Source organism: Hyaena hyaena, unplaced genomic scaffold, assembly GCF_003009895.1.
Source record: "Hyaena hyaena isolate Hyena2069 unplaced genomic scaffold, ASM300989v1 scaffold_122, whole genome shotgun sequence".
Classification (NCBI taxonomy): domain Eukaryota; kingdom Metazoa; phylum Chordata; class Mammalia; order Carnivora; family Hyaenidae; genus Hyaena; species Hyaena hyaena.
The window spans coordinates 3,231,669-3,257,800 of record NW_024080754.1 but is presented as its reverse complement, the minus strand read 5'-3'; the positions used below and the strand labels follow the sequence as shown (position 1 = coordinate 3,257,800).

The following is a 26,132-nucleotide window of genomic DNA, read 5'->3' as shown; positions in this document are numbered from 1 at the left end:
CTGTCTCAATAATAAATAAACATTACAAAAACATTACAGACGTACTTCATTCTTTTTGTTGGCTTTCTTACATTCCTTTGTACAACTGTGTTTAACTCTTTTGTATTATACATTTGGGGTTTTCCCTGTTTTTTATTATAACAGATACTGCTTCAGGGAATATTCTTGAATAGATTTCTTTATACCCTGTGGGAATGATAATAGAATTTCTAGTTGGGTCAAAGGATAAAAACATTTAAAAATATTTTTATATTGATAAATTGTCTTTCAAAAGGCCATATAAATTTATATTGTCATTAACAGATATGAAAGTTTCTCCAAAACTTGGCCAGTGTTCTTGCAACTCTTTGGAAGACTGATATCAGCCATAACTTATGTGGATTTCAGTTTGTATCTTATACTGTCTTTCATTTCTTTCCTCTTTATCTGTTATTCCTAATATATGGGCTGGAAAAGCCAGACAACTGAGCTTATTAGTATTCTCTCAAGAAGTAAAAGTAGACGGACTGTGAATGATGGGGGGAATTGAGGATTTTAAAAAATTCATGCTGACATTCATTCCTTTATTTAGTACTTCTGTGTTTCCATAGCAGCCTGTGTACAGTCTTTTTAAACCATCATCGCTCCTTTCAGTCAGCCGGCCTCCCTGTGGCTTCCCTTTATATTTACAAGTCCAGATTTCGTATCCTGGCCTATAGGGTTCTGCATGGTCTGGTCCCCACTTAACCAATCTGATCTTTTCACCTAACACCTGTACACACACACACACACACACACACACATATGTGCATTCTCGTTCCCCATTTAAGTTCTTGTTTCTTCCATTTTTCATTTTTCAAGTTTACCAAGTTTGTTTTTCTAGGGAGAGGGTTTATAGCTTTAATGATATTCTCAGAGGGCGTTCTTTAACCCAAGAATCATTGGTATATTTGAAATACCAAGTGATAAGTGTTGTGAGAGTAAAGTGTCATGAGTTTGGGTACTAAGAGTTTAAGAAAATGGAATTTGAGACAACCAATTTGGCTATTCATAGTTTTTTGTTTGGTTGGTTTTTTGTTCTTGGCTTCGTTATGGATGGATAACATCATTGAATATATGGATTAGTTACTGCATTATTTTCCCTTTAGCTGGTTATGTCACAGTTCCTTACAGATACAGGGCTTGAACTTTCCTAAGTTCAAGATCAGTTTTTTAGAGAGGGGTTAGGCGCATGAGACCAAAATGTCAGATTTACAGGCATTATGTCATACTGTCTATAAGAACATGAGCTCTGGGTCATACCATTGGGGTTCTGTCCAATTCTGCTGTTATTTATGCATATGACTCTGGGTAAGTTTCTGTGTCTCCATTTCTTCATCTTTTAAAGTAGAAATTAACTTGTACTTCATCGAGTAGTCGTGAGGATCAATTTAGTTAATGGGTGAAATGTGCTCACAGCAATACCTGGCGTGTGGAAAAGTTCAGTAAATGTTAGTTATTGTAGTTGCTGATAAAGGGGGTACTGAAGTAGTGAGTTCCCTAGGACTGCGTGCTGGAAGTAGACACTCACCCACTTTAAAGTCCATCAGGCTTTCCTCTCTGATGGACCAGAGTACGATGTGTATTCTCCCTTATGGGCAGGGAGGCACTCAAAAAGAGAGGAGAGGAAAACAGCCTGAATTTGTCTTTCAAACTTACTAATCAGGAATTCTACTTCACTGTTGCGTACAGGAGGAATGGAGAAATGAGAGCAGGAGTAGTTAGGGAAATATTCTTCTAGATGGTTATTGGAGATGTTCAGAAGAAGTACCCTCTCCTTACCCCAGTCAACCTTGGGGATTGATAGGGAAAGAAAAATAGGTAAAATTTAAACCTTTTAGTTTTGCTCCTTATTTTGCTACTTTTGTGGGGGAAGGGATAGAAGCTTTTAGGTAAGATGAGGTTAATACTCTAACTGTTCACTATTGACAGTTCAATAAAGCTCAAGGCTATGGGATTTTTCCTCCTCCGTAGGTGCTGCAGGATCATCTTCTAAAAGAAACACCTGATACACTCAGTGATCCACAGTAAGTTGTGTTACATCGATGTAACTCATGTTAAGGATTTGTTTTGCTCAGACGTAGTAAGATGGTAATTTCAATGTGACATTTTTGAAAAAGCAATTCTAAAAGTAGACATGAAAATACTTAATATAATGCTATGTGCCAGGGGCTATTTTAAGTGTTTTTACTTGCAAGTGTCCTGCTATTTAACTTGAATTATTGTTTTACATGTTTCATTCTTTAAAAAGAGATATTTTTATGTTTTTCCCACATTTATCTTCTGATTGTCCTAGCAGGAATCATTTTAAGGTCTGATTGAATGAATTGAAGAACTCAGAATAGTTCTGTTGAAAGAGTGGTAAAATCACCCATTTACTTTTGTGTACTAATCAAACTATTAGGAGCCCCTAAGGGCAAGTAACCTTAGAGGCACTGATATCCATTCTCTAGAATCATCCTATTACTTGCTACTGAGAGCAGTATATTGCCCACTTTTTTCAAGCCACAGCTTTTCACCTGCTTTCACTTGTATTAGTTGAAAAATATGTGATTAAAATTCTGTGTATGTTTGTATTTTAAGGGATGAGGGTTGGCACAGTAAGAATAGAATATAGAAATAAAAATAAAGCAACTTTGGTAGATATTTAAAATAGAAATGCCAAGTATGTAATTGGGCTTATTCTCAATTCTTATATATATTTATTTTCTTTTCACATTAAGAACGGTTCCAGAGGAAGAAAGAGATGCTAAATTCTATCGGGTTGTAACTTGTTCCTTATTGGCATTAAAAAAATTGCTTTGCCTCTTACCTGATAATGAGCTTGATTCTCTGGAGGAGAAATTTAAGTCTCTTTTATCACAGAATAAATTTTGGAAGTATGGAAAACACAGTATACCTCAGGTATCTTAATCTTTTACTGTAAACATCTGTGATTCCTTGTTTCCACCCTGATCTTGTTAGTTTATGTTTGTGTTTTATGCTTATTGTTCATGTTTAAAACTCCACAAGCATATCTTTGTGGTTGGACTGAATTGCCTCTTTTACTGTAGTGTTATTTTTTTTTCACTTTTTAATTTAGTTATTTAGATTTCAGATTCAGAGTGGTATTATAACACTGTTCTGTTCATGGTACTTTAAAATTGTTGGTATGTGTGAAGCTCTTATAACTTAATCCATTTTTTTCTCTTATGTTTCTGCCTCCTTCTCCACCCTCCACTTCTACCAGCTCACCATTCTACATGTGCTTAGTGTATGTCCTTTTGTGTGTATTGTTGATTCTTCTTGTCCATGGTAATTAGCTTATATGAAGAACCCATGAATATTGATTAAGTGAATACTGTAGCATTGCTCTTAGGGGAAATATAGGATTGGTGCCTGTGAGTGTCTGGTCACATTTTTGTCAGTTCATCAATACGTAACCTTGTTTTATGTGTATCTGTTTAAAGACATCTTATTGAATGGATATTGTTGATTCATTAGCACTGCCATAGACAGCAGCACTGGAAGTCATGCCTGAATGAAGCTTAAACACTTTTTTTTGTTGGGCACATCACAGCTTTTGGAATGTATTTTTAAAAAAATTTTTTTAAATGTTTTATTTATTTATGAGAGAGAGAAACAGCATGAACAGGGGAGGGTCAGAGAGAGAGGGAGACACAGAATCCGAAACAGGCTCCAGGCTCTGAGCTGGCTGTCAGCACAGAGCCCAACGCGAGGCTCGAACCCACGAACCGCGAGATCATAACCTGAGCCGAAGTCGGACACTTAACTGACTGAACCACCAAGGTGCCCCAAGTTCTCAGTACTTTTTTACAAGTACTAAACTACTTTAAATCTGTCGTGTTCTTATACAAGTGTTTGATCATGCCTTCTAAATACTACGTAGGATTAAGAAATTTGCATCTCTTCCATTTTACTTCTGCATTCTCTCAGTGATAGATTTCCTCCAACTCTCTGCTGTCACAGACTGTGCAGCAGTGAACGTCTTCATTCATGTGCCTTCAAATCTGCAAGGATTTCTTTTTCTGAAATTCTCTTAGCTTTTGAATTGCTGAGTCAAAGAGTATATGCCTACTTAATTTTCTGAATGGTGCCAGATTGCTCCCTTAAATGGCTGCATTACTCTACACTCAACCATCATTGCCTGATGAGCCCTGTGTATCCTTATATCCTGGCCAGCCATAGTCATCCTTCAGTTCCCTAATTTTTATCAGTCTAATAGGACTTCAAATGATATGTTTTTTCACTACCCTGCTAACTAATGACTTTTAGGATCTCTCTATAAGCTTTTAAATTTTGATATTTCTTCTATAAACTACTTGTTTATGTCTTTCTCCCCTTTCTTTTGAAGTTTTTTTTTATTTTACTGGAGTTCTTTGTGTATCCTAAATACTTGTCCTTTTGTCGTTTTTAGGCATTGCAAGTAATCTTCCACTTTGTTACCTTTCCTGTGTCCTCTTTAGAAAGACATTGTAATTTTCATGTAAAGTTATTGATTCTTCATGTGTAGTGAGCCAGTATTCCTAAAAATCACCTAGTGAACTGTTCATTCTTTCCCTATTGATTTGTGGTCCTGCCATTATGGTACATTAAATTTCCATATGTTCATAAGTTTGTCTTTAAACTCTGCCTTCTGAGCCATAGGTCTTTGTTTCTTCTTCTGCCAGTACCAGAAGTTTGCACCCATTCCATTTTCATATCACATGCTAACATGACATTATGATATGTCCTGATAACTGCTTAGGTGAGTCACTTTTTTTGTCCTCATCTTCAAGATTGACCAAGTTGTTTTAGAACTTTATTCTTCTGGGGCGCCTGGCTGGCTCAGTTGGTACAGCATGTGACTTTATTCTTCTATATAAATTACAGTAAGTTAATTGAATTTCTCAAAAAAGTGAATGATTTGGGGGAGGCTTGCTCTCTTTATAAAGTTATTGAACCTGATATTATAATGAATGTCATATCTCAATTTATTCAGGTATTTAAAAAACATCCTAGAATAACTTTTTAAAAAAAAATTTTAATGTTTAGTTTTGAGAGACTGAGAGACAGAATGTGAGCAAGGGAGGGGCAGAGACAGAGAGAGACACAGAATCCGAAGCAGGCTCCAGGCTCTGAGCTGTCAGCACAGAGCCCGACATGGGGCTTGAACTCATGGACTAGGAGATCGTGACCTGAGCTGAAGTCGGACACTTAACCAACTGAGTCACCTAGGTGCCCCTATCCTAGAATAATTTTTAAACCAACTTTATTGAGGTATAATTTACTCACAACAAAATGTAATTTTAGGCATAGTTTCACAAGTTGTGACAAATGTATTTACCCATCTACATGTACATGTAACCACGACAGTCATGATATAAAACATTTTTATCATCCAAAAATGAGTTCTTTTTGTTATCCTTCCCCTTACTGTAGGCAACCAGTGATCTCTCGCTTTAGGTTTTCATATAAGTGGAGCCAAACATATTCCCCCTCTGGCTTTTTTTGCTCAATATAATGTTTTTAAGGTTTATTCATTGTTGCATGTATCAGTGGTCCATTCCTTTTTATTGTTTAGTTTTATATAGTCTTTGTTATGGACATGAATTTTCATTTTTCTTGGGCAAGGAGAGAGACTGATGATTCATAGAGTACATGTATGTTAAATTTGTAAGAACGTTCCAAACCATTTACCAAAGTGGTTGTAGTGTTTTATACTTGTATCATCAGTATATGAGATTTTTAGTTGTTCCATAGTGTTACTTCAGAATTGTCAAGTGTTTTATTTTAAGTCATCTTCATTGGTGTGGGATTCAGGGATCAGCAAACTATATATACATCTCATGGGTCAAAATCTGGCACACCTATTTTTGTAAATAATTTTTTGTATTGTCTGTGACTGCTTTCATGCTAATAAAGCAAAGCAAAGTAGTTGGGAGAGAGACCATATGGCTTATAAAGTCTAAACTATTTTACTGTCTGGCTCTTTAAAGAAAATGTTAACTGACCTCTGAGACATATAGATTTTTCATTGTGATTTTGATTTGGATTTCCCTGATGGCTGACAGTGGTGGACATATTTTAATGTGCTTCTTGGCCATTTGTATATCTTTTTGAGGTATCTGTCCAAGCTTTTTCCTCACTTTTTAATTTGTTGTTGTTTTTTTTTTTAAATTTCTAAGGGTTCTACTTGGCTTTTTGTATTTTCTGTTTCTTTGACAAATTTTCTTGTTTCTTTAAAGACTTTTTTAAGAGCAGTTTTATGTGCACAGCACAATGAAAGATGCAGATTTTCCATATATGTCCTCTGTCCTTTCCCCTGCCAGATGCCTAGTCTCCCCTTATCAGCATCCTCTACCAGAGTGCTACATTTGTAACTTTTTTTTTAAGCAAGTTGTATGCCCAGTGTGGCGCTTGAACTCACAACCTGGACATCAAGAGTCACATGCTCTACCGACTGAGCCAACCAGGCACCCCTGAACCTACATTGATAAATGATATAATCCAGAGTCCATAGTTTATTTACATTAAGGTTCACTCTTGGAGTTGTACATTCTATTTCTTACTTATTTATTTTTGTTCATTGTTCTATTTTCCTTTACCTCACTGAGTGTAGTTTTAATAGCTGCTTTTAGAGTTCATGTCTGATGATAACATCTGGTCATCTTGAGATTGATCTCAGTTAACTGCTTTAGGAGATGACATCACATTTTCCTGACTTTTCATTTGTTGGGTAATTTTAGACTCGATCCTGTTCATAGATATTTGGACTATACCCTGAAATGTTATGTTTTGGAGACTGGATTGTTTTATATTGCTCCAACAGGTGTTACACAGAGATTTTGTGATGGTAGGAAATTAACTTGGGCGGACTCTTGACAGCAGATGGTCATGCCTGCGGGTGGGAGCATCTCAGATCTCAGCTCAGTTCTTTCAACCTTGGCTTTAAACTGCCTTCACGTTACCCTGTGCATGCTTCCAGGGCCAACTATAGTATTTTTAGGCTGCAGACAGAAGTGTGGAGGTCCCTTCTCTGGCTCTCTCCTTCCTAGAGTTCCCGCCACTCTCTTGCCGCCTTCTCCTCTTCCTGGTTCTTCACTTCCTCCCACGAGGCTTTTTATTGGCATTCCCTGTGCCTCTGTGGCGGTGACTGTGGCCACCTTCAGGGCAGAGCTGCACAGAATGTAAGTTCGGTCTCAGCTGACCTTATATCTTGGATTTAAATTTTAGACTCTTTATTCTGTTCCATTTATTTATATGTTTATCCTTATATCAATACCATACTCTCTTGGTTATTATTGTTTTATAATAAGGCTGGAAGCCATCCAGATTTGTTCTTTTACAAAAACTTTTAGGTTGTGTTAGACTCTTTTCATCTTAAAGTAATATTTTATAGTATGTTCCATCCTGAACATGTTCATGGTTTTGTTGCTAATGTGAAAGTCACCATTTGTTTTTTAATTACATTTTTTGTTTCTACTGGTGCATGTATACTGTGCTTTCTTATGTAAATTGTATATTCAGCAACTCTCCCAACCTCTTGTTCTAATAGTGTTTAGATCTTTTTGAATATTTTTTTATAGCCTGTTATTTTGCTATGATTATAGCTACATATTTGTGTTACTTTCCAATTCTTTTTTTTTTCCTTGTCTCTGTGTGAATAAGGTTCTCTAGGACCATGTTGAGAGGTGGTAATAGCTGGCATCCGTTTCTTGTTCCCGACTTTAATGGAAATGGTTGTAATAGTTTCTTAATATTTTGAGTATGATGCTTACTCTAGATTTCATAAAGTTTAAGATTGCTCTTTTATTTTTAGTTTGCTGAGTATTTTTGTCATAAAATAATGATGAAATTTTCTTGATTGCTTTTCTGATATGTTTAAATGATCGTACGATTTCCCAGCCTAGCATTTAAGAGATGTACTCAGTCATGCTATACAGTTATCTTTTTAAATACACTGCTAACATCATTTGGTGATATTTATGTACAATATGCAGAAATAAAGTACTTTGTGGGGTTAAATATATGTGTATGTGTTTTTTTAATCCCAGAAAACATTGTTATTATACTCTCAATCTTCATTTAGATTTATCTTCATATTTGTTGCTTTATTTGCTCTTTATTCTGTTTTTCATCTCTTACCTTCCCTCTGGGATCATCTACTTTCAATATAGAAGGCATCCATTGGATTTCTTTTCTTTTTGTGTTGGTCTGCTGATGAGGAAGTCTTTTTTTCTATATCAGAAGATGTTTTTATTTCACTCTTTTTTTTTAAGATTTTATTTTTTTAAGTAATCTCTACATGCATCGTGAGACTCAAACCTACAACCCTGAGATCAAGAGTCTCCTGCTTCTCTGACTCAGGCAGCCAGATGCCCCTTCATTCTCATTCTTGAAATTGATTTTTACTGGGTACAGGAATAAATATTGGCATTTAATTTCTTGTTGAAAATATTCCATTGTATTCCGATTTACGTTGTTGCCATTGAAGTCAGCTATTACTCTTAGTGTCCTTCCTTTGAACGTAGTTTGTCTTTTTCCCCTGCTTTTTTTTTTTTTTTTTAAAGTTGCACCATTCAGTGTCTTAATGTGGATTTCTTTTTATGTATCTTGCTTGGGATTCGTTGGATTTCCTGAATGTGTAGAATGGTGTATTTCAATTGGCTCTACAAAATGCTCAGCTATTAACCTCTTCAGATATTTCCTTTGCTTCGTTCTCTCTTCTCTCCCTTTGGGATTCTGATTAAATATATGTTAAACCTTCTTTATCTTGTCTCTTACACTATCCTTGGTGGGTTTTTTTTTTTTTTTCTTTATCTCTTCTTGTCTTTCCATGCTACTTGGTGGATAATTTCTTTTGTGCCTTCAGTTCACTTTCTCCTTATCTTCTCTTAAACTGAGAATTGAATTCTAATCTATCACCTGACTTTCTGCCTGTCTACTTTTAGGAATAGGAATTGTGCTTCGTACTTTTTCACGTCTGTGCAAAATTTTTCTAAGATCCTTTTCCTTTCAGATTTCTTTATACTTTTATATCTTTAAATATACTAAGAATTGTTGATAGGGAATTTGTAGCTGATAGACCTAAGATTAAAAGTCATCATCTCTGCTGATAGTGGCTCATGGTTTCTTAGTTTTTGTTTGGCTGTATTTAACTTTGTGTGGCCTAGTAGTGTATTAATAGGAATAATATGAGGCCCAGGTGAATGCCTTGGCCTTTAGAGAGGATTTGTATTTTCTTCAGCCAAAGAAATTGAAAGTTGAATTCTTTCTGCCTTCACTTTTATGTGGTAATTCCTAATGTCCTTTCAGCCATTTGATATTCTACAGAAGATTTAAAGATCTTTTTTCTAGCCCTTTTAGTTTTACTAATGGGAGTATATTAATGAGTGTTACTAATGGGAGCCATTAAGTTAAAAATCTTATCATAACTCAACTAGGCTTTAATTTAATCCAGCTTTTCATTTTTTGTTTTAGATCCGCTCAGCTTATTTTGAGTTAGTTTCTGCTTTGTGCCAGCGTATTCCACAGCTGATGAAAGATGAAGCGTCCAAAGTGAGCCCATCTGTTCTACTTAGTATTGATGACAGTGACCCCATTGTATGCCCGGCTCTCTGGGAAGCTGTACTTTATACACTTACAACTATTGAGGTGTGTAAGAAAGGTAACATTTAGTACATTTGAGATACTTGTCTTCTTTGTATTTTAGAAACCTTAGATATGATATGAGACAGAGCCTATCAGATGATAATACCTAAAACTTACTGGAAAATGCTTCCTTGGAAATAAAATACTTAATACAAAACTTTGTATAAATCTTAAACTGACCATAAAATGGTATAGAGTTTTTGTTTTACTTTCAGTTTAGCCAGCCAGTATTGATCATTCTTTAAACTTCATGTGGCCCAGTGACGTCAGTATATCTGAATCTTATGTTTAAGATTAGATATTAGTGTCCCTTTTAGAAAGCAGCTTTTATATAAGTCTTTTAAGTTAAATCATGATTTCTGATCATTGTTGTCCTAAGCATGTGGGGCACATGATTACTATATGTAATAAATTTCTTAAAATTTCTGAGTTTAGTTTTCAGTAGTGGTGAGAGATTTTATCCTTTTTAGGTAGAATACTTGATTTTTACTTTTGAGAGCCTATATGTCTCTGAATTGGAAAAAGTATTTTCTGATCGCTAATTATTCTTATAATCTTATTTTTGGTTAGGACTGTTGGCTTCATGTAAATGCAAAAAAAAGTGTGTTTCCAAAGCTGTCAGCTGTGGTTCGTGAAGGCGGTCGGGGTCTGGCTACTGTCATATATCCTTATCTTTTGCCATTTATCAGCAAACTGCCTCAGTCCATTACAGATCCAAAGTTGGATTTCTTCAAAAATTTCCTCACCTCAGTAGTTGCAGGGTAAGGAGTTTCAGTTCTTGATCTTTAAAGCAAAAGAGATTTTTCTTGTTTTCATTAATTTGTAGAATGACATACTCATTATTGTCTTTCTTACTTAAATTTCTCCAGATTGTTCTGCTGTTCAGTAAACACTTTTAAACTTTTCAGAGAATTTCAGTTGAAATTTTTTTCCTGGGTACTTTCAAGGCTTTAGTGGTCATACACAACAAAAGTACAATGAATATTTTAAGGGCCTTAGATTGAAATAGTCCATTTTTTAAATGAGCATTTTTTGGTATATTGATAAATACAAATGTCCAAATGGAAAAAATGAATCAGTGAAGAGTTTAAAACTTCCATAAACATAAATATGATAGCTATTTAAAGTCACAATTTAAAAAAATTATTACAGTGCATTTGTTGAACTTAATTAAAGGTACTGTTTTATTAATGCTTACAAAATTGTTTGTTACTACTCTATTAGTTTTATTTGATTAAGTCCTCTCTTTGAAATTTGCAAATGGATTTGTTCCTGACTAGAAAATAAATACGTATTATCTTTTGTTGACACCTGTTTGAAAATGTGCTTTTTCCCACTCTTTTTCAAGTTCCTTTTGTTCTGAGTTTTTAGTTTAAGAATTTTATGTTAAAAAATCCTCCTCCTTTTGTGTGATACTTTTTCCATGTCTTTATTGTGGTGTTTCTGAGTTGCTTATTTTTTTATGAAGGAGTAAGCTATGGTTATTTATTATTTCTTAGGCTATCAACAGAGAGAATTAAAACCAGCTTTTCAGAGTGCTCAGCAGTAATATCAGCTTTTTTTGAATGCTTACGTTTTATAATGCAACAAAACTTAGGTGAGGAAGAAATTGAAGAGATGCTCGTCAATGACCAGGTATTTATAATGTAAAAATCACCATGCCCTCCCACATTGACTATAAAGTGTCAAGCTCATTGTATCTTGTTGCCATTTTTAAATTAGCCATTATAAAGATTTCATTTTTATAATTTACAGATTGAGTAATGTGTACTTCTGACCATATAAATAAAAATTCTGTATTGTAGGTTGCTAGAATAATACCATAATGCCTGAGTACTAATTAGTCTCTGGGTGTGGGGGCCGGGCCCTAACTGTTTTATACAGTTGCAGCACAAAGCATAATTTTGAAGATGCTATTTGTGATACTTTATATTAAGTATAAATTATGCAATAATCATTCTGTTACTTTGAAAATATTCAACTACGTTTAGTTTTTTGTGAACAATTGTGCTTGGTGTTTAGAACCAGTGATGAGAGCAGATTCTGGAATATGGTTCCTTATGTTAGGAAATTAATGAAATTATATAAGCCCAGATCCTAGTTGATGTCTCAGTTAACTTATCTTTGAAATTTAAGAAAAAGAATTCTGAACTCTGGGTTCTGTCTTCATATTGGTTTAGAAAAAAGTAAAAAATTGGATTAAGGTCAGAAAAGGCAAAGAAAACTGTATTATTTGGTAATGATCAATATTCTTGGTTAATTATATCATAAAAATAGTAATTTAGAGGAATGCAGTGAAATTATTAACCTCTTTGATATGCAAATGATCTTCAAGTTAACTCTTAAAAGTTTTGGGGGGAAATCCATGTTTTTCAGTTATTAAATGTGGAATTTTATGTTTTACAAATACTTTGTTCAAATTTTATCTCCTCTGAAAACTGAACTTTTATATGTCTGCCTTCTCTTTTAGTTGATTCCTTTTATTGATGCAGTTCTCAAAGACCCAAGATTGCAAGATGGGCAGCTCTTTAACCATTTAGCAGAAACCTTATGTTCCTGGGAAGCCAAAGCAGATGTGGAAAAAGATGATAAAATAGCTCACAGTTTGGACAAAGTACTGCTGAATTTTTGGGAAAGACTGTCAGAGATCTGTGTGGAAAAAATCAATGAGCCAGAAGCTGATGTGAAATCTGTGTCAGGTGTATCTAACCTGCTACAGGTCCTTCAGAAGCCGAAGAGCTCACTGAAGTCAAATAAAAAAAAAGTTGGTAAGGTTAGATTTGCTGACGAGCTACCTGAAAATAATAAAGAGAATGAAAAATGTGTCTCCTCTGAAGGCGAAAACAGTGAAGGCTCTGAATTAATGGCTGAACCTTCTCTCTCTCATAATTGTTCAGACCTTGTATCACCACTAAGGAAAAAACCTTTGGAAGACTTGGTCTGTAAACTAGCAGCGATGAGTATTAATTATGTCAATGAGCAAAAGTCGGAGCAACATCTAAGGTTTCTTTCCACTCTACTCAGCTCTTTCTCTTCAACCCAAGTATTTAAAATGCTACTAGGTGATGAAAAACAGAGTACTGTCAAAGCTAAACCTCTTGAAATAGCCAGGCTCATACAAAAAAATCCTGCGGTGCAGTTTTTATACCAGAAACTGATAGGTTGGCTAAATGAAGATCAAAGGAAGGATGCTGGTTTCCTGGTGGACATTTTGTACAGTGCCCTCTGTTGCTGTGAAAATAATATGGAAAGAAAATACGTCTTGGATGACCTCATCGAGGTATTGTTGTATATCTCTTTAAACTGTAGGGGCTTACATCGCTACACTAATTATAAATGAGTAGAATGAGACCTGCATGGAGGTGATTCCTGTGTTGTTTCTTCACTGAATATCTGTTTAAAGAAGAGCAATATATTCTTTCCAGTTTTAGTCTATGTGCTGTAAGCACAGGCAAGCAGTATATTCTTGATTGTGATGGGGAAGTGTGGAGGCTTATGGGTATGTGTTGAGTCAGTATGGTTAAGATGACAAATGCTTGGTAATAAAAGGCTTAATCTATACTTTTTTAAAAAAAATTACATCCAGGTTAGCATATGGTGCAATAATGATTTCAGGAGTAGATTCCAGTGTTTCCTTCCCTGTGTATAACACCCAGTGCTCATCCCAACAAGTGTCTTCCTTAATGCCCCTTCTCCTTGAGCCCATCTCCCCACCCACAATCCCTCCAGAAACCCTCAGTTTGTTCTCTGTATTTAAGAGTCTCTTACGTTTTGTCTCCCTTCTTATTTTTATGTTATTTTTGCTTCTTTTCCCTTATGTTCATCTGTTTTATATCTTAAATTCCACATATGAGTGAAGTCATATATTTGTCTTTCTCTGACTCATTTCACTTAGCATAATACCCTCTAGTTCTGTCTACGTAGTTGCAAATGGCAACATTTCATTTTTCCTTGATTGCCAAGTAATACTTCATGGTGTGTGTATCACATTTTCTTTATCTATTCATCTGTAGATGGACGTTTGGGCTTTTTCTATACTTTGACTATTGTTGATAGCGCTGCTATGAACGTTGGGGTACATGTACCCCTTCAAAACAGCGCACCTGTATCCCTTGGATGAATACCTAGTAGTGCAGTTGCTGGGTTGAAGGGTAGCTCTATTTTAATTTTTTGAGGAACCTCTATAAAGTTTTCCAGAGTGACTGCACTAGTGTGCATTCCCACCAGCAGTGCAAAAGAGTCCCTCTTTCTCCACATCCTTGCTAACATCTGTTGTTGCCTGAGTTGTTAGTTTTAGCCATTCTGACTGGGGTGAGGTGGTATCTCATTGTGGTTTTAATTTATATTTCCCTGATAATGTGTGATGTTAAGTATCTTTTCATGTGTCTGTTAGCCGTCAGGTTGTCTTCTTTGGAGAAGTGTCTATTCATGTTTTTTGTCCATTTCTTCACTGGATTATTTGTTTTTTTTGGGTGTTGAGTTTGATAAGTTCTTTATAGATTTTGGATACTAACCCTTTATCTGTTATGTCATTTGTAAATACCTTCGCCCATTACATTGGCTGCCTTTTAGTTTTGCTGATTATTTCCGTCACTGTACAGAAGCTTTTTATTTTGATGAGGTCCCAATAGTTCATTTTAGTTTATACTTTTAAAAGTTGGAGTAGCTAGAAATGTTTCAGCTTTTTTTTTTTTTTGTGATTACATAATGACTTCATTCCTTTTAAAAAATTATTTCTAACTCTTTTTTTCTTTTTCAGGGGAATCTGAACTGGAATTCTATTCTTCAGGTCATTGAAAAGGTATCTTAGGGATTTTTTTCTTTTCCTTCTTTTTTGCATTTATGGGTATAGAAAAATGAAAAACCAGTCATATTCACATACTAGTATGTGGTCAGATGTCTAAGTTAGAAACATTATTGTAACTTTTTCCCCATAGTTTGGGAAGGCTTTAGGTTTAGGTGTTTACCTTTCTATAGTATTATTTTTTTGGTTTGGAATATCAGCAAAGACTGAAAAGGCTCTGGTAAATCTAGTATTTCTTCCTGGGTAACAGAGGGAGAGCTAAATATTTGAATATCTTTAAATTAAGACTACAGGTTTCTACTCTTATCTTAGTTACTTTTTCTTCTATAGAAGTGGACTGAGAGGTGTTCGCTTTGGCTCAAACATCTCAGGAAATTAAGTTTGTCCTGCTTTGGAATACTGTACAGGCAAATTAAAATCTTTCAGATTTTGTCTGATTGCCACTTGACTAAATAAGAAAATTAGTGATAAAAATAATGAAAAGAAGGAACATAAGCAATTTAGAAGTTTTAAAGTATTTTTTCCCAATAAACATCTAAGTGATATAACACTTTTCAACCATAGAAATGTTTTTTTTTAAATTTTTTTGAAATGTTTAGTGTTAGTTACCTAAAATTCTTTCTTTTTTTTTTTTTTTTAGCATTTTTTATTATTTTTAAAATTTATACAGATAACTCTTTAATTTACAAGTTTCTTTTTCAATTCTGGTAAAAGCCACATAACAAAATGTACCATCTTAACTATTTCTGAGTTTACAGTTCATTAGTGTTAAGTATATTCTCTTTGTGAACCAGTCTCCAGAATTTATCTTGCAAAACTGAAACTCTGCGCCCATTAAAAAATGACTCCCTATTTCCCTCAATAGTTTATTTATACAAAATAAATACAGAATATTCATTTATTCTTTTTCAATGAGAAATAGAGCTTATAAAGTACAGCATTGACATTAGTTTACCCAATACCTTCTCTCTGTGTAGGCAGGCTACATGAAAAGCCAAGTTATCAGAAAGCTACTTGATAAGTCTAGAATTAGGGCAAAGGGAGTTAATAATTTGATAAGAGAAGACTGAACCCATTTCCAACTTAGGAATGTGCCTGCTGGTTAGCTCAAATTCTCATAACCTTTTGGAAGTCTGTCTTCTTCCTGGACAGTATTTGGAAGTTCATGGCCAGTGTTTGCCTCCTGTACGTCCATGACTAACTGATTTCTCCATCCCTTTAAAGCTGGTCAGGTTCTTTTTATGGATATGTTAAAATGAGTATTGTACTTCATCTCTTTCTGATTTGAGAGACATTATTCAAAAGTTTATTTCCTGGACTCAATAAAATAAATTGATTTTACTTAGTAAACTGTGTTAGAAAAAGCAGTATTATAGCCATCTAAACTACAGATTATTTTGTTTTTATGCACCTTTATACTTTATGATCAGAGTCATAAACTCAGCTTCTTTAAAAAACAACCTGAATTTTGTAATCAGAAGAGGACTTTAGTGATTTTTCTAGGTTAATCTTCATTTTTAAAATAGGAAATAGGCCCATGTTGGTTAAGAGATTTGCCCAGGGTCATAAAGCCAGAACAGTGGTAAAGCTTGGGCTAAAATAAAAGCCCTGGTTATCTACAGTTTTTTAAATAAAAGATAAACTAGTTTTTAGGCACTACCCAATCCGCACTTGGTTTTTTTTTTTTTTTTTCCAGATTGCTTTGAAATGAACCAAGTTGCAAATTCCTTTCTTGTCAGCCCTTAAAGCAAAAGAAGCTCTGGGAACATGGATCAGCATGCTTTTGGGGGTGGATTTACAGTTGTTGTTGTTTTTTTCTTCCCCACCCCATGAAAATAAACCAGTTGCTGTTAGCTATCTGGCCCCAGTTACTATTGCAGAGAATTCGGGAAAATAATAAGTCCCATTGTTCATTTTGAAGTAATTTACTACTATCAAATATTAATTCTTTAATTTTAGTAAAATTAATGAACAAAAATTTAATATATAGAGCATTTTTAATACATGGAGCATCTGTCTTCAAAGTTCATCTATTCATTATTCATTGAACATACCTGCAGTGTTGGTAGCAGGTATCAAAGAAGTTTAAAAAGACAGTCTCTGCTCTCAAGGAACTTACAATCTCATTGGAAACAAGACATACACAGATGAAACATTATAAATAATAATACAATCCAGTAAGTGCTTTAGAAATTCAGACAAAAGCATTTATGAGTATGGGCTTGAGTGGATGGGGGGAGACTTCATAAAGCAGGTAGGCTTTGTAATGGTTCTTAGAGAATGGATGGGATTTTGATAAAGAAGACAGAGAATATTTATGGTTGGGAAGATAGCCTGAAAAATGCATGAAGGTGTATGTAAGCAAGGCTTAGTGGGGAACAGGGATGATATCAGCCTTCTTAGAACTTGAGGAGGAGTGGGGGATAGTGTTGGGGCCATGATGAAGGGAGATAATATGGTACAAGTAATGTTATAGACAGATATGCTTTTTGGTCTTGTACATCTTTGCTTTAATTTTATTATTTTAGGCACGTTCTAGTTCAGATAAACATGCTTTAGTAACTCCTTGGCTAAAAGGAGATGTCCTTGGAGAGAAATTGGTAACCTTGGCAGATCATCTTTGTAATAAGGATTTGGAATCCACAGTATCTTCTGATTCTTACTTCTCGGAAAAATGGGCTCTTCTAAGCTTGGTATTATCTCAACATGTTGAAAATGGTAAGCAAAAATAGGGCTTTGGTTTTTAGTAGGGAATAAATCTTTCACTTTTGGAGGGGATTCCATGTTACAAAGTTTGTATGTTACTGGTTGAGAATAATGAGACTTAATTTATGCAGATACTTTAATTTTGTAAGCACCCTAAATGTTTAAGCCTTGTGACATGACTTGGAAGACATTTTAATATTTTTAGTTTTATATTCTAAAGGGTTTTGAATAGTTTAGCAAAGTTATTCACTAATTTTGTAGAGCATTGCTTTTTTTTTTACTTAATTTAAAATTGCTCTTCAACATGAGAGATTTTATATGTGAGAGATCAGATTGATTTCTTGATATAATTTTGTCTAATACATAAATATTTTTAAACACATGTAAAGACTTAAGTAGTTGTTAACCCAAAGTAAAGTATTAAAAAATACACTGTTAATATTTTTTAATTTTTTGTTTGTGTGAACTTTTTTTCCTCTAGATTACTTGATTGGAGAAGTGTATGTTGAAAGAATTATTGTTAAACTTCATGAAACTTTATCCAAAGTAAAGGAATTGTCAGAAGCTGAAAATAATGATTCATCAGTGTCTTTTATCTGTGATGTGGCCTATAACTATTTCAGCTCAGCAAAAGGATGCTTGCTAATGCCATCATCTGAAGACTTATTATTAACTCTCTTTCAGTTATGTGCTCAGAACAAAGAAAAAACACATTTGCCAGGTAATAGCCTACTGCTCAAATGTTTTGTTGGGAATCTCCGGCTCTGACCTTCATAGTGTAAGTGCCCAGGCTTTATTAATTGAATCATAATGTACTTGAAAGTTGAAAGCATTTTGAGTAAAAGGCTGCAAATCTTAAACAATTTCAGCTTTAAAAACCAAGTTAAAAGTATATGTAGATATTATGTCTAAATTCTTTCTTGTTGCCAAAGAAATAGTTTTAGAAGGGGCTATGATAAGATGAGTTAGAATCTTAGCTCCTTCACTTAGAAGCTGTTGTTTGGCAAGTTGCTTAATTTCTTGATGCTTCAGTTTCCATATTCATAAAGAAGGGTATATTAATATATCCTTCTCTTACTCTTAATATATATCAAAATAAAACTGAGATTGCCTTTGTAAGGACTATATTGCCTTATGTATTGAGACTTAATTGTGAAAGGCATTATTTAAAAAAAATATTCGTATTGATAGAGAGCCCTCCTCCCAAACCCTTTCTTTCATATTCCTCTGTTTGGAAAAGGTATAATAATTTTCACATCTCCAAAAGGACAGTGCTCTTATAAATAAGAACAGAAAAGAGCTAACTAAAAATCTTAACATGTTTACATTTATATGGCATGAGCTAGATTGTATTATTGCATATTTATGACATAGTTCTTTTGTTTTGGCACTTGAATGGTAATTTTATATTTTCTGTTTTTTATGGTACCTTAAAAACCTCAGGTCTGCATTGAGTTATTTCACACATTTTATACTGATTATAGTTGCTTCACAGGGATTAAAAATTACTGTTGACATCTTGATTTTAGACTTTCTTGTCTGTAAACTGAAAAATACTTGGCTCTCTGGTGTGAATTTATTGACCCACCAAACTGGCAGTACATGTAAACAGAGTACCTTCCTGTGTTTGTCTGCTCTGTGGCTCAAGGACCAAGTTCAGTCTTCATCTTTGGATATCAAAAGGTAACTTTTTGTACTCATTTGCACTCGATCTCTTCAGCATCCTGATCACTGTCTTTAAATTCAAGCCTGTGATTAGTGCATCTATGAAAAATGACTTGTTATGTAAGAAATCTACAAGACTCCTAAAAGAAGACCCAGACAAAAATATTTTTTCAAAAGGAATTTGTTTTAATGATCATTAATTTAAACTCAGTTCAAGAATGATTTGTTACAGCATATCTGCTGGACTCCTAATTTATCCTGGTGAGGTGATGGTAGTGCTGTCCTTTGTCTTGTGGGCTGGTGTGGCTACCTGTCACGGCTACCACACATAGTAGTTATTCTTCATTGTTTAATTTGGGGGCCCGGTAGCCTCTGTTTTAAGATGTTGAATTGCAAATATATTTCATACCACGTACTAAATCTATCTATAAAGGTGAAAAGTAAGAGAAAGCATCCAGAGGCTGTTAGGGTTGAGTTGTATCTTTTTCTCATCATCATGGCTTTTTTTTTTTTTCACCGTATAATAAGGTGGTTGTGTTTCAGAAATACCTGTTCCAAAATAGGTCAAGTTCCCTTCATTCTGATATAGAAGTGGTGCTCAATTTCAAATTATAAATGTTGTATTAAATCCCTAATTTGATGGTGTATATGTCGGATACAGAGGAGAGGACTTGCTTAGCTTTATTTTTACTTCTTTTTGTTCAGGTAAACTGTTCCCTGCCATAGGGTATTTAATGTGTAGCAGGGGTGATTAAGTTAGTCATAGCACAACTATAATTGTTACGTTGTTTGCATTATTTTCAGTCTTCAAGTCCTCTTGTGTGCTGTTGATGATTTGCTAAATATGCTTCTAGAAAGTGAAGATCCTAATCTTCTGGGAGTTTATATTGGAAGTGTAATGCCAAGCAACAATGAATGGGAAAAGATGAGACAGTCTCTTCCAATGCAGGTATGTTTAAGATTGGACAGTGCTTATTTCGTTCTTAAGTTTGGACTTCATGCAAGCTTAAACATTTTAATTTTATTCCGGGGAAGAAAAAAAAAAACAACAACAAATCTTTGGTTTTATCTTGGGGAGGGAAAAAAGGTAAATGAAATGAGTGTCTTGCTTTGCCTTGACATCTCTGAATGCTCATATATTGGATGCTTTGTGGTTTGTTATGACACTGGCAGTTGCTGTGGTACAAGGTGAATTACTTCTTGTTCTGTCCTGAAGGAGTCTTAAAGAAATACACATTCCTTAATTTCCTGAAGCAAAACCCAAACTTGTAGGCTTCTGTGATTTTATTAATAAAGTAGTAATAACTTCATTTTTGAAGTTACACTAATAATATTTTGAAGATTGATAACTTCATTTTTGTTCCCTGTCTTACTTGCATAGATAGTAAATAATTTAGAATATCTAATGATTTTGTATATAATTTAATGTATTCTTTTTACAGTGGTTGCATAGACCTCTTTTAGAAGGAAGATTGAGTTTGAATTATGAATGTTTCAAAACAGATTTTAAAGAACAAGATACAAAGAGTCTTCCCAGCCACTTGTGTACTTCAGCATTATTGAGCAAAATGATATTAGTTGCACTGAGAAAGGAAATAGTCCTAGAAAATAATGAGCTTGAGAAAATAAGTAAGTATATATGAGCATTCAGATATAATAGCAATGTTTTGAAATAATTTGTAATAAATATAATTTGAAATAACTTTGATTACCCTGCAATTTAAATCTTTAAAAAATCAGGAATCTTCCATTCCTATTAACTATTGTAGTGATGAGAAACTCGAAGTTACTTAAATGATGAATACTGAATTGCAAATTGGATGGAAACAGACTGAAATCTTGCTATGATCTTGTTAGCTGTAGAGCAGAATTTGGTATAAGATCAGTTACTCAAGCTGGCAAGACATCAGTACTAGATCCTGTGGCACATAACCCTAAAGAAAATGGTTGAGTCTGGGGCGCCTGGGTGGCTTAGTCGGTTAAGTGTCCGACTTTCGCTTAGGTCATGATCTCGCGGTTCGTGGGTTCGAGCCCCGCGTCGGGCTCTGTGCTGACTGCCAGCTCAGAGCCTGGAGCCTGTTTCAGTCTGTGACTCCCTCTCTCTCTGACCCTCCCCTGCTCAGGCTGTCTTTCTCTCTCTCTCCAAGAAATAAATAAAACATTAAAAAAAAAATATTTAAAAAAAAAAAAAAGAAAATGGTTGAGTCTGGTGTTTCATCAAGGATACTGAATTTTCAGTTAGTTTTTAAACCACTATACTTTCGTGCTGATAAGTATATATAGATATCTATGTAGATAGATATTTTTTCTTGGCAAGTGGAGGTTCAAATGTTGAATCCCATTGGGAATTTGAGATTTAAAATTCCCCCATCCAGGAAATGACGTAGAATTGTAGGTAGCAGTGTGACCTATACAGAATGGTATTAGAGTTAGAAGTCTTACATAATTTCTCTGTCAGTCTTGTTTGTAAAACTTCAGCTGTGACGTAGTTACTAGAAGAAAACATATGCCCTGTGGAAGGAAGTTCAAACACCTCTTGATTCGCCAGCTCCACATGCATTTAAGGGCAGGGAAATTAGCCTGCAGTTACAATAGTGTGTTTTTGTGGATTGTGTTACTTTTACAAACTGACAACATTATGTATTTAATCTTATCAGCCCTGTCAGACATTATTATTATGGTTTTTCTTACTGGTTTTCTTAGCTTGACTTCATTAGAGTTAGCTTAGTTTATAAGGGGTAGGATTAGATTTTTGAACAAAGTCTCAAGTCTTCTGACTCTAAAGTCCATATACGGCTTTATAAAAGAGAGTTGTGATAATTCTGTACTAAAGCCTATTCGTGTGCTAGATTTTATGATAGATTCTTGGTCATTTAATTCTCACAGCAGTCCCTGGGCTAGATTTTAGTACTCTAATTGATAACTATGCACACAGCTCATTTGCGTCCAGACCAGTCTCTCACCGAGGTCTACTCCCTGTTTATATAGCCTGGTGTTTCCCATTTCTTAACACATTGACTTGAACTTGTACCTGATACAACTGGTACCTGGTGTAACTTGTTACCACCTGTGGCAAAAACAGTAGGAAGATTATTCCAGTATTTCTGGTGACTTAGGCCTGTCACATTATTCACTAATTAGAAAAGGGACCAAGTAAGATTTGGGAGAGGACTGGCATTTTGTATCAGACAAATGTTCTCAGTTTTCATTATCATTGAATATCTCAAAAAAGATTTGGAAATCAGTTCACAGATATTTTGAGACTGGTGGGCATAGCAGTATTCGAAAATGGGGTAGTGGAGTGAAGATGATTGAAAGGTTTTTTCACAGAGTCCACCTGATAATGTGTTGTCCATTCTATAGTTGCAGAACTGCTCTATTCACTGCAGTGGTATGAAGAATTAGACAATCCACCTATTTTTCTAACTGGATTTTGTGAAATGCTTCAAAAGATGAATATTACATATGATAACTTATGTGGGCTTGGTAATACTTCTGGCCTTTTACACCTGTTATTTAACAGGTAAGAATCCCTTTCAGCTTCCATTTTTATATGATTGTTTTACTAGCTTTGGGCTTTGTTTCTGTAAAATGTAAGTTCACTTCATGCTAATCTTTCAGATGGTTGATCTAAATTAGACCCAGTTCTTAATGATAAGTACTTCATGGATTCTGAGTACTTGATTTACTCATCTGGGGAGATATTTGAACTTTGCCTGTGTTCTTAAATCCATAAGTTACATTGAGGGATGGGGCAGATGACAGTAGAAGAAATAGAAGCCTTGTAGAAGTTGTTTTGTCATCTGTGATCTATTCTTCCACTACTCTCAAACCTTAGGTTTTGCGTCGTTACAGGTATGTCTTAAGATTATAAACACAAAACCTTCCCCTTAATGGATGGGAGCTTGTTGAAATTACTGTGTTGAACTACCTCTCTTTGTTTTTCACTTGCCTGTAGTGTATTGAATATGCTTTGTGGTATCAGAGGTCCCAGGCTGAGCCTTTCTCTTCAGTCTCCATCACATACTCAGCGGCACTCAGAACTTCCCCCAGCAGATATTAACATCTCTGTGATTCTTCAACATTAACCAGGCTTGGTGTCCTCTGGGATATGTCCTTTTTCCAGCTACAGTCTCTGATCCTCAAACCTAATCTCGTCTATTGGGATTTGAAGGGCTTTGGGATGAGAGCTCAGTACCAGTTGTAAAGGAGTGTTGGAAACCTAAGCTCCCAGTCTGTTCAGTAACGGGCATTTGTTTGGGGCAAAAGCCATGGTGAATTGATACCCTCACAAGGTGATCTACTTAATTCTGTAAAAGGAATCCAGGTAAATAGTCTTTAAAAATCTTAAACACTTTGAAAATGGATTTTTTTTTCATTTTTTAGGTCCATGGAAAATGGCACCCTTTGGTCTCTTATTATTGCTAAGTTGATCCTTTCCCGAAGTGTTTCATCTGATGAAGTAAAACGGCATTATAGGAGAAAAGAAGGGTATTCTTATTTCAAATGTTTATACTTTGTAATTTGCTGTATTGGTCACTTCGGCAAGCCTAACTAATAAATAATCTCTAATCAGTCAAGGAAACAAGGTTTAAGAAATGCAGAAATTCAAGGAAATGAGATTAAAGACTTTAAAACAATTTAAATTATTTTGGGTTTGGGACACATCTTCTCATATAAGCATTTTTAACTTTATAATATTTTGTTGTGGAATTTTATACTTGGTTTAAAAAGTTAGCACCTTGTTAACTTGCTCTCTTTTCCCCAGAAATCTTTTCTTTTTTTTTTTCTGGGTAATATCCTTCTTCTGTTACTTTATTTGCTATTTGGAAGTGATAGGGAAAGTTACTTATCCTTGTCTTTAGTAAGGATCATCCTATTGGAATATAGTCTAGAAATGCAATAAATGTGTTTTTAAGACAAAGAAATAGATTATGGGGCTGGACATACTAGAGTTCTAGAGTTGATCATATTAGAGAGGCTGAACGCTCGAATTAAACATTTAGTTGAAATTTACCAAGATGCATTGTGAATTTACTGATTTACCAAGAAGAATTCTGAAATAATATGTGTATGTTGTGGTACAGTAAAACTGTAAACTAAATTTCAATTTTTAAAAAAAAAAAATTTTAAACTTGTTATTTTGAGGTAATTATAGATTTACATGCAACTGTAAGATAATATAAAGAGATTCCATATACCCTTCATTGAGTTTGCCTCAGTGGTACCATTTTGCATAACTTTAATACAATTTTACAGCTAAGAAAATGGCATCATACAATCCACGGATCAGGTTTACATGTACTTATTTATTTGTGTGTATTCTGTATAGATCACATGTGTGACCACTACCACAGATCAGGTGACAGAACAGTTTTATCACAGGGATCCCTTCTGTGCTCCCCTTTTACAGCCAGGGCCATCTTTCTTCCTCCCATTCTCATCTCTTGCAACCAGTAATTTGTTCTTGTCATTTAGGAAAGTTGTATAAATGGAATCATACAGCATATGGTCTTTTGATACTGGCCTTTTTTATTCAGCATACTTTAGTTTTTTTCTGATGATAAAAGTAACAGGGAAGTAACTAGAGACATATTAGAACTGATTACTAATAATGGATATATACTTGACAGAAAAATCAAAAACTTTCTTATTCAGTAGTGATAATTAAAAATGTCATAGGAAAAAAGATTGGCTATACAATGACAACAAAACTATACCTAGAAATAAATTTAACAACCACAAAAAAATACAATTATGAAACTTTAGTAAAGATTACAAAAAAAGTAGGACGATAAATTGTAAAATTGGTTGTATCAATCTGTAATTGCAATGCAATCTCAATAAAAATTCCAGCAATATATTTTGAAAAACTTGACAGACTGCTCTAAATGCAGTATGCATTTGAAGAAAAAAAGTGCTCAAGAATACGTAGGAAATATCTAAAAGTGAAAAGGACTTGGCTTACCAATACAATTATTAAGCAGTATTAAGTTGGGAAATAGACAAATCAATGGATCAAGATAACAGAATCCAGAAACTGATCCATACATTTATGGGAATTTAGTTTTTGATGTAGGTGGCCTTTCCAATCAGTGAGGTTAGTGGGGCGCCTGGGTGGCTCAGTAGGTTAAGCATCTGACTTCAGCTCAGGTCATGATCTCACTGTTTGTGGCTTCACACCCCACGTCAGACGCTGTGGTGACAGCCCAGAGCCTGGAGCCTGCTTCAGATTCTGTGTCTCCCTCTCTCTCTCTGCCTGTCCCCCACTCATGCTCGCGCTCTCTCTCTCTGTCTCTCAAAAATAAACATTAAAAAAACACACAAATCAGTGAGGTGAGTAAATATTAGATGATGTTAGGAAAATTGGATACGTATTTGAGAAAATACATTATATACAAGAATGAAGTCCAGATGAAAGCTAAATGTAAAGAACAGATCTATAAAAGTATTAAAGGAAATTAAGAGACTGTAAAATCTTGATATGGGGAACACCTTAAGCAAAGCACAAAAACCCAGAATCTATAAAAGAAGTGATAGATATTTGATTTTGTAAAAGTGAAAACTTCTAGCAACCCAAGTGCCATCAAAAATCAATGGATAAACAAAAATATGGTATATACATACAGTGGAATATTATTTAGCCTGAAAAAGGAAGGGCATTCTGACATGTGATACAACATGGATAAACCATGAGGACATTATGCTAAGTAGAATAACAGTCATAAATGACATATTTTGTATGGTTCCACTTCTATGACATACGTAGGGTAGTCAAATTCAGAGAGAGAAAATAGAATGGTGGTTGCCGGGGCCTGAGGAGAGAGGAAATGAGGAGTTCTTGTTTCATGGTTGTTTTTTTTTTTTTTAAGATCTTATTTTTAAGCAATCTCTGTACCCAGTTTGGGGCTTGAACTCTCAACCTCAAGATCAAGACTTGCATGCTCTACAGACTGAGCCATCCAAGTGCCCCTCATGGGTAGAGGTTCAATTTTGTGAAAAGAAAAGACTTCTGGAGATTGGTTGCACAACAGGGTGAATGTACTTAACACCACTGAAATGTACACTTAGAAATAGTTCATTTTGTGGACACCTACGTGGCTTAGTCAGTTAAGCATCTGACTCTTGGCTTTGGCTCAGGTTATAATCTCACGGTTTGTGAGTTTGAGCTCTGCGATGGGCTCTGTGCTGACAGCACAGAGCCTGCTTGGGATTCTCTCTCTCCCTCTCTCTCTGCCCCTCTCCTGCTCATTCTCTCCCTCTCTCTCTAGCCTTCCTCTGCGTATTCATGTGTGTACTCCCTCTC

At 34.8% G+C, this 26,132-nt stretch overlaps 1 protein-coding gene across 1 annotated transcript in view; it reads left to right on the top strand.

The window, feature by feature from the left end:
• LTN1 (listerin E3 ubiquitin protein ligase 1) overlaps nucleotides 1-26,132 on the top strand; it is a 61,620-nt gene that overhangs the window by 7,893 nt on the left and 27,595 nt on the right. The window contains exons 5-18 of the mRNA XM_039237279.1: nucleotides 1,993-2,045; nucleotides 2,742-2,922; nucleotides 9,481-9,654; nucleotides 10,222-10,412; nucleotides 11,151-11,286; nucleotides 12,122-12,931; nucleotides 14,411-14,452; nucleotides 16,984-17,173; nucleotides 17,643-17,882; nucleotides 18,691-18,844; nucleotides 19,631-19,775; nucleotides 20,269-20,455; nucleotides 22,190-22,349; nucleotides 23,213-23,317. Of these exons, the coding sequence (XP_039093210.1) occupies nucleotides 1,993-2,045; nucleotides 2,742-2,922; nucleotides 9,481-9,654; nucleotides 10,222-10,412; nucleotides 11,151-11,286; nucleotides 12,122-12,931; nucleotides 14,411-14,452; nucleotides 16,984-17,173; nucleotides 17,643-17,882; nucleotides 18,691-18,844; nucleotides 19,631-19,775; nucleotides 20,269-20,455; nucleotides 22,190-22,349; nucleotides 23,213-23,317 (2,768 nt within the window). The remainder of the gene's footprint in view (nucleotides 1-1,992; nucleotides 2,046-2,741; nucleotides 2,923-9,480; nucleotides 9,655-10,221; nucleotides 10,413-11,150; nucleotides 11,287-12,121; nucleotides 12,932-14,410; nucleotides 14,453-16,983; nucleotides 17,174-17,642; nucleotides 17,883-18,690; nucleotides 18,845-19,630; nucleotides 19,776-20,268; nucleotides 20,456-22,189; nucleotides 22,350-23,212; nucleotides 23,318-26,132) is intronic.